Source organism: Vigna umbellata, chromosome 1 (genome assembly GCF_029865625.1).
Source record: "Vigna umbellata cultivar VRB3 chromosome 1, Vumbellata_1.0, whole genome shotgun sequence".
Classification (NCBI taxonomy): domain Eukaryota; kingdom Viridiplantae; phylum Streptophyta; class Magnoliopsida; order Fabales; family Fabaceae; genus Vigna; species Vigna umbellata.
In genome coordinates, this window is record NC_142165.1 from 83,273,682 (window position 1) to 83,282,834 (window position 9,153).

Consider the following 9,153-nt stretch of genomic DNA (forward strand, 5'->3'; position numbering starts at 1 on the left):
TATGTTGTGTTAAAACATGTTTACAATTTATTTTATAATATAAAATTTTAATTTCAAATTTTTTGATTGATATATTAAAGAGTTTTTATCAAAATTATAAATACAAAAAAAAATCTGAATTGCATATTCCCGGCGGTTTCAGGAAAACCCCAGCTAATACCGGCGGTTTTGAAAAACTCCCAATAATACCGGCGGTTTTCACAAAACCCCCACTAATACCGGCGGTTTCCACAAAACCCCTGTTAATACCGGCGGTTTTCACAAAACCCTTGCTAATACCGGCGGTTTTCACAAACCCCCGCTAATACCAAAAACCGCCGGAAATTACTTACCGACGCAGCTTTTCCCAACGGTTTTTCTAACCGTGGGTAACGTATTTTCCGGGGGTTAAAACCGCCGGAAACGAAAAAAATAACCCCCGGTAAAATTGTAAATTTTTGTAGTGCATGGTATATTACATATTTAATGTTAGTGTTACACTATAAATATTTTGTTCCTTATACATGTTTTTTGTTTGATATAATATTGTGCTTTGGGACTAAATTTATTATTTATATAGATAGTTTAGTGATATTTTTATTAAAATTAACTTTTTAATATATTAAATTAAAATAATTAAAGTAGTTACATATTAAATTAATTTATTATAAATATTATTTACTTAAATGATTTTATATATGTTTTTTAATTATATAATAAAAATTGACTTTTTTAATTATTTTAATTTTAAATTATAATATTTTAAGTCAAATAAATATTTATTCCATATTTTATTTTAAGTAAGATATTTTTCCATTTATCATATAAATATTATTAAATTTATTAAATAAATTTAAGTTTCTTTACCAAGTAAATATTTAGAGCTATTGTATTATTAATTAATATATTTTTACAAGATTATAAACAACTTTATTTAAATAAAATTTAATAAAATTGTTAATTTAAAAATAATTTTAGAAATATTTAATAAAAAAATTACTTTTAATATATACATAAATATAACATTTACACAACAAAATTTAGTTTCATTTAAAAAAGAACAAAAATGCTCCAAAGTTTTTAAAACATTAAAATTGAATTAAATAGAAAATATATATAAAAACTGAATTAAATATAACACTAATAATATTACCTGACACATAAACTTAAACTTAACATGTGAACAATTTTTTTCTAAAAAAATTATAAAAAAACCTACACACTTACACGCATATTTTATTATTAAACTTATCATTATGAATAAATGATATTAACATTTTAATATTTTATTTTAAATCTAGATGTATTTTAAATGTTATAAATCTATCATTTAGTGTTGTATTTGGAGGGCTGGTTGGATAATTGAAGAGTATTTGAATGAATTTTAAAATCACTGATTTGGAAACTGAAAGAATTATAAAGGCAGTGTGGAGGACGACGTTTAGGGGAGTTGAGAGAGAAGGGTTATTTGAACCGTCTTGGTTAGAGATAGCAACCATTCACCCACTTGAGAAAACACGAAGGCCAACAACGCCCTCCCTGAATTCTCTGGAGGGCAATTCCGTCATTTGAATATTTCGGTAGTAAAAGGTCCTTTTTAAGACAAAGAAAATAAATAAATATATGCACAATCGCTCAGAGGCAAACAACATTTGTGGTTCTGCCTGCAAATTTTCTTCCCTCAATCTAAATTCCTCAGGTGGTGTTCCTGTTCTCCAAAGCACCCCTGAGATTCATTTGCGGAAACTTGAAAACAAAATAAATAATCATTTCCAGTCTTAGATTTCTTTTAGGTTTTTTCTTTTCATCTTCCAATGGCGTCCGATGCCGTCACCGACAAGAACATTGTCTTCAGGAAACTCAAGGCTAAGTCTGAAAATAAGGTTTATTTTCTATTCAATTTTATCGCTCATTTCTTGATTTCTCTTTATGTGCACTGAATTTTCGTTTCTGCTTTCTGATTTACGAGATCTGGTTTCAGATCTGCCTTTCCGTGCTTCTCCTATGTTTCATTTTTTAATTTCTGTGCTTTGTTTTTTTCTTTTCAGATGTGTTTCGATTGCAATGCGAAGAATCCTACCTGGGCGTCCGTCACGTATGGGATCTTCCTCTGCATCGATTGCTCCGCCGTTCACCGCAGTCTCGGCGTGCACATCAGCTTCGTGAGGTAAGAGGTTGATGATTTTTTTGAATGGTGAATCTGTTCGTTCAGTTTTCTCTGCGAAATTGTTTGTTTGTCTCGGTTTGCAATATAATTGTGTGGCTGATTTTGCATTGGGAGTGTTGTATGGTGTTTTAGTGGGGGTTCTGAGTGTTCATATGGATGAATTTAGTGCACTGCCTTGTAATGCTGTGATGTGTTATCATTTAGAGATTTCCCTAAGCCAATTTGGTTAAAACTCGAATAATAAATGAAACCAGACTCCAGAATTTGGTCTCTAGTTGCGGCATGAATAAGAGGAGCCTCATTCCATTAGGTGATGTGGGATACGTGGATTGCATGATGCCATTGCACTCGGTTATAAACCTTCTATTTCTTCTTCCTTAACCTCCTCTGTCCATCCATGTTTACTTCCTTTTCGTATGTTTGGAAAAATTAATAATTCTACATTTCCATTCCCTGTTCCATGATCTTGTCAAAACTCCACAAAAAGGAATGAATCATGCCTCACTTGTGGGTTTTCTTGTCTTGTTTTGGCCTTTAGGTACTTTGTCCAGTTTGCATCATAATTGCACTTGCACATAGGAGAGGCGTTGCCTTTAGATAATCCCTTTTAAACTCTTCCATTCCACGAAGATTCTTTACTTTCGTGAACACTTTCAATTCACCACTAAGATTTTCTATTAGTCTTCTTGAGGCACAACCCAGTTGATTCTTAGAATTGTAATTTGTCAAGTTTTTGTTCAGGACTCTTGATATGAATGCCATATGCTGTGCAGTAAGGCTCTCACCTACAATCGCCTTGCAAGCTCTTTTATTAGAACTCCTGAAAAGCTTTGAACCATGCCTCAAACATGATTCAAATCACGTAAGATACAGGTCTTGTGTCTGTTGATTGTTTGGAGTGCAGGTCTTTTAATGGAAATCAGCATAACTTGGGATATGATATGGGATTTGTAGTAAAATGATTTGGTGATGTCCTTTGTCATGGGGAATTTTAATTTTAATTCAAAGCATGTAACTCTTTCTGAATATTACTTTTCAAGTTTAGTAATGATCCTTGGACAGACTTTGTCCTCTCATAGTTGAAAGGGACCCCAATGTGGTTCCTTCAGAAAAAAAGGTTATGTATGGTTTGCATGAGATTTTGTGTTTGTGAGGATGAAGACTGGGCAAATATCTTTATTGTTTCTGATTCCCTTTTATTATTTTCCATTAGATTATTCAGTCAAGAAATGAGTTTGTGGCTTGATAGGATAATTTGCTATGTAGTTAATATTTTACTATGCTCTTTGTGGGTAGCTGAATGGATACTTCTTTGAAAATAAATGAAGCAATCATGGAATTATCAGACAGTAGTTGGTTTTTCAGGGACGTGTGTCAGGAAAAGTTTGGGCTGGAGGCATTTGTTTTAAGCATACATGATTTCTTAATCTAAAATGGCTATATTTGTATATTCAATGAGTTGCAAGGAGCTTTGCATATTTCATATTTTATTACTCTTTCCAAGATTTGAAATACTTACCAGAGTTATCACTAAATATAAATTTTAATCGTGTTGTTCTGCATCTTTATTTTATGTATAGTTATTCTGTGAAACATACTAAAATGAATCAACAGGTAGGTAGTTGTTGCAAATAAAGAACACAGATTAACAGCTAAAAAACTTTATGCCATTCTATATGTAGGTCTACAAATTTAGACTCATGGAGTCCTGAGCAACTAAAGATGATGAGCTTTGGAGGAAACAATCGTGCACAGGTTTTCTTTAAGCAACATGGTTGGACTGATGGTGGCAAAATAGAGGCTAAATACACATCCAGAGCTGCGGACTTGTATAGGCAACTTCTTTCTAAGGAAGTGGCTAAAAGTATGGCTGAGGACTTGCCTTCATCACCTGTTGCTTCTCAGTCTTCCCAGGGTATTAATGGGCTTCCTGAAATCAGGACCAATGAAGTTCCAAAAGAAAACATTCTGGAAAAGCCTGAAAAGCTTGAGGTCACCTCTTCACCTAGGGCTTCTCACTCAGTAATTTCAAGTACTGTCAAGAAACCTATTGGTGGTAAAAAAGCTGGGAAGGGTGGGGGGCTTGGTGCTCGTAAACTCACTAAAAAGGTATGCAAATAGTTATATTTTGTTTGAAGATATATGCTAGAAGTCCTTGTTGGTTTTTTATTATCTTCTACACTATTTTAATTTGGTGACCTTAATTATTGACAAATTATCCTTATGAAATGCAGACAAGTGAGTCTATCTATGAGCAGAAGCCTGAGGAAGCCCCTGCTCCTGTTCCATCCTCAACAAACAATATGCCTGCTGGACCAGCTCTGACATCTCGGTTTGAGTATGTAGAAAATGTCCAATCCTCTGAGTTGAATACTGGAGGCTCATCCGTCATGAGTCACGTGTCTCCACCAAAGTCATCAAGCTTTTTTGCAGACTTTGGAATGGATGGTGGCTTTGCAAAGAAATCCGGGCCAAGCTCCTCCAAAGTGCAAGTAAGCTATAAGCCTGCATCTTTTGCCCCTGAAATGTAATTGTATATGCATGCAGTTGGCATACATATGAATATTTCGTTTCCATTCACTTCAATGATTTTTACAACATAAAATTCCATGGAAATGCTAGCTTGGTCAACAATGGGAGAAAGTGCTACCTTGTGAGGTTTTACTAGAAAGGAAAAGTTAGCATACACAGAATAGTGTATTAAATTGTATTCTTTGTTTATAATCACAAACATATTAGCATTTAAAGTATGTCGATATAAAAGACCAGGAGACTTACTTTGTGGTCATAGTTCATTGGTTGTATACTATAATGTGATAATGATATCATCATAACTTTGTTGCATCATATAAACCATACGTGAGGCCATTTAGAATTGACTATTTAACATTAAAATTAAACTAGTTTAAATAGAAATGGTAATTATTACCGATTAGGCCGAAAGGTCTTCGGTGAACTAATATTGTTCCTACCAAGTCTCAATGACTTTTCTATTATTTTTCAGAATACACAGTTGAAATTCCTGCTACCCGTGAGAGGTCATTTATTATCTTGTTTGACTTAAGTACTTGTTGCTGATCATCTGTAAAACTGCGTTGTTTCTTTAAGAAATTTGTTAAATCTGCACCTTATTTTACTTTCGCATGTATTCTTAAGATTCAGGAATCTGATGAGGCAAGAAGGAAGTTCTCAAATGCTAAATCTATTTCATCATCCCAATTTTTTGGAGATCACACCAAAGCTGCAGATTTGGATTCTCAAGCTACTTTGTCTAAGTTTTCGGTATGGGACTTTTCTTTTATTAACTGGCTGGAACATATAGTGTGAATATACATTTATTTTTTATATTTGATGTTTGACCCCGTGTTAACACGTAAAGTCACAATACATCTTTTATTCTATATATATATATATATATATATATATATATATATATATATATATTACAATTTTATTTGAACACCTTTAAATTAATAACACGAATTGTCTTCAGAATAAGCTCAAACAAACTTGCCTAACTTACGAACGATTTTGTAGTTTAAAATATCAAAATATTAATTTTTAAAGGAGATGCAAGTAATTCTACACTTATCTGCACTTTATCTGAGTCCTTTCTTTTTCCTTTCATTTGTCTGGAAATGGGGGTTTGTTTTTCTATTCGTGATTGCGAGACGACTTCTTAAAACTTGCGAAGTCGAATTTGTTTTTACCGGCCATATTCCTTTTAATCCAACCAAGCCACTCGAATCCATGATATGTCTAGTGTCTAGGTAGACCAACTGGTCTGAGCCCGTTTTGATAAAACTAAAGGAGATTCTTAGTTATTGTAATGTGATTTCACTGATAGATATGTTGAAGGATTGTGAAGCTTTGTTCAGTTTATTATCTGTTTTATTTGTTCGTAATCTCTTCTACTGACGAATTTTTGTTTGATGTACACTGTTGAAGATGGGTTGTTGCCAACTTGATTAAATTCTTAAATCAAGTTATTCTGTCTTTTGTTTTAAAGTTGGTACTTGACTCTGGTTAGCTTCTTGTTAATTCCAGGGTTCGACTGCCATCTCCAGTGCCGATCTTTTTGGTGACTCAAAAGACAACGCCATTGATCTTTCTGCCAGTGACCTCATCAATCGATTATCTTTTCAGGTATTCCCTACCTTGTACTGAATTTGGGAATTTCACTATTCATGTGATTTGGCAGTCGAGCATTGAAATGTTGAAAAGTCGCATTAGTTTTTGTATTGACGTTGGATGGGTTGTGTTGTGCAGGCACAACAGGACCTTTCTTCCCTTAAGAACATTGCAGGAGAGACTGGAAAGAAGATCAGTACATTAGCCTCCACATTGATGACTGATCTTCAGGACCGAATCCTCTAAAAGTGTATGCCTGCGTATTTAAGAGAATCTTTGGAGTTTGTTACATATGCCACCCAATTATGTTTCAAATGTAATAGAAGAGTTAAATACACAATTCTTTTGAGGAAAATAAGACACTATCTTTTCAGGCTTGTCATATAGACTGGTGTTTTTATTTTGTACAACAGGTACTGCATAGATGTTCTGCTAATATTTTAGATCTCTGTTTGTGTTGGGTTAGTCTATACGAGTTTGTTATGAACTCTTTCAGGTTTCTGTCATCTTCAATCAGTGAAACAGTTTTCCTGTCCATTATTAACCCGGATTACCTTTACCTTATGTATGCACCAGGAGTTTTTAAATTTCAATGGAATTTGAAATACTTGAAATTTGAATTACTTTGATTTTGATTTCCTTCATTTAAAAATAATGTTTATATTAATTATTTTAAATTTCTTAAATGTTAATTTCCCATTTTTGACAAGGTAATTTAATTTTAGTATGGGTGTTATATATAATGTGGAGAGAAAATAAGTTATAAGAATGTAATTGACGTCAATTGTTAAATTATCACTAATTTTAAACAAATGGAATTTTGTTAACATTAAAACTATATTATGAATATTTAAGCCAAATTATTTGAAACTGAACACAATAGAAGTGATAAAAAAAATATCTTAATACAATTTTAGAGAGTTTATATTTTATCGATTTTGATCAATTCGCTAGTCTTTGAATAACTTTAGACTAATATAAAAGTGTCTGTATAATTCATTGATATTTTTAAAATTTAGTGTTAGATTTTGAATTAATCTAATCCTCATGAGCAGATTTTGCCTTGATCAAGACCAAATCGAACGGTTGATACCTCGACTGGTGTTGATTATGGTTGAATCTGAATTTATGTGTGAAGAAAAAGAGAGGTGAGAGTATAGTATTTAGAAAATCTTAAATTAATTTTGAAGGTGAACTTTAGAATTAAGTAATTTAGATTTTTTAACGCTTCATTTTTTTTATTAAAATTTTTCATTCAAGTGATGTATATGGTCGTAAAATATTTTAAAACTCCCATATAAATTTATCATCTAAGTATAGGCATATAAATTTATCATCTAAGTACACTATAGGAAGAGAGATGGATTTTGAAGAAAAAAAGAAATAAAAGGATGTATTTTTATTTAGACTCAATTATCCGGATAAAACATTAATGTGAAATCTTAGAGGACTTGTAATGACTTCTACTTCTCTGCAAAGCTATTACTAATGAGTTTCATCCTATCACACATAGGGTTAATCGTTAAAATCTTTGGCTTAGATAAAGTCCCTAGATCAGGGTCTCATAAACCTCTCACCACATACTTTATTTTATTATATGGGTTTGAATGATTATTAGAGGGATATGATAACCTCCAATGTTTGGCCTCCAAAATCAATATGTACACTAATGAAACATTACCATAAAATTTGCATGCATATTTATCCATAGATCTATATGATTTTAAGATCATATAGTCCTACATTGCACATACTAGAAAACTACATATAAATAGAGTTAAAATCTATTATTTTCGCTTAGTGAGAATATCTACTAGCCCAGATAATAGTGCCTAAAAGCACACTCGCTTAACGACCAGATAGCTCGCCTAGAAAGATTATCACTAAAACTCACAGACTTAAATTCTCACAAAAGTCACCCAGCGAGACTTGTCTTTCCCAACTACTACCAAGTTAGTGGGCTCTCTAACTTTGCCTTCGCCCAATGAGTATATTCTCGCTCAACAACCACGAAGTTAATTGCTCTTTGAATTTGACTTCGCAACGACCACCGTGTCAATAACTCTTTGATTTTGGCTTTGCCCAATGAGTGTATTCTTACCTAGTGAGTCTGCATAATTCTACATAACATAATTCTACAAATTTATGTCATTCCAACCATTCAAGGTTAGTCAAACAACTAACATAGATGTCAAAACGTACTAAATTCAAATTACAGAACCTTCACTAACTCAAATAATCTCATATGCAATACTAATAAAACAACATTCTCAAATTTCATCATACAATAAATACTTGCAATTTAAGAACCTAATCACAATTTAACATATCACAATCATCACACACATAAATCATTTAGTCAATTCATCATATAATCATAAAATTAGACATTTCAAGGTATCTATAACTTAAGAACAGTGTAATTAGTTTCTCTTACCTAGACAATAGATTACAAGACTCTAACTAGCGAAACTCCTCCCAATTTGTAGGATGCTTTATTTACATATAGAAATATCACAAGAATGATCAAGACATACCGTTATGATAACTGATTAATAGAGACTCATATAAATGACTAAAAAGACGCATGCAAGTAGAAGACTCACATCCAATAGATAACAGAAAAAGGCCAAGATTTTTTTAAATATACCGGTAAGTACTTTTTAAACGGGTATTTAGTGGGTAACAAGTGAACTTTTTTGTTACGGATCAAATAGTGTGTATGCATTATTCATGTCTGACTTGACCCATTGTCATTTAATAAGGTGAGTTGAACCAACAACCTCTTCTACGATCCCTTATAACCTTTCAAACCAATTTTATATCTTTCTAAATGTTAATAGAGAAAATTGAACACAATGTGTCTTACATTCCCT

At 32.4% G+C, this 9,153-nt stretch overlaps 1 protein-coding gene across 1 annotated transcript; it reads left to right on the top strand.

Annotated features, from left to right (window-relative positions):
* Positions 1-1,478: 1,478 nt before the first annotated feature.
* On the top strand, positions 1,479-6,814 carry LOC124844616 (putative ADP-ribosylation factor GTPase-activating protein AGD8). Its single transcript, XM_047321582.2, has 7 exons — positions 1,479-1,862; positions 2,028-2,146; positions 3,829-4,255; positions 4,381-4,638; positions 5,303-5,428; positions 6,194-6,292; positions 6,416-6,814. Exons 1-7 carry the CDS (start codon positions 1,794-1,796, stop codon positions 6,521-6,523), a joined length of 1,206 nt encoding a protein of 401 aa, XP_047177538.2. The 5' UTR covers positions 1,479-1,793; the 3' UTR covers positions 6,524-6,814.
* Positions 6,815-9,153: the final 2,339 nt, after the last annotated feature.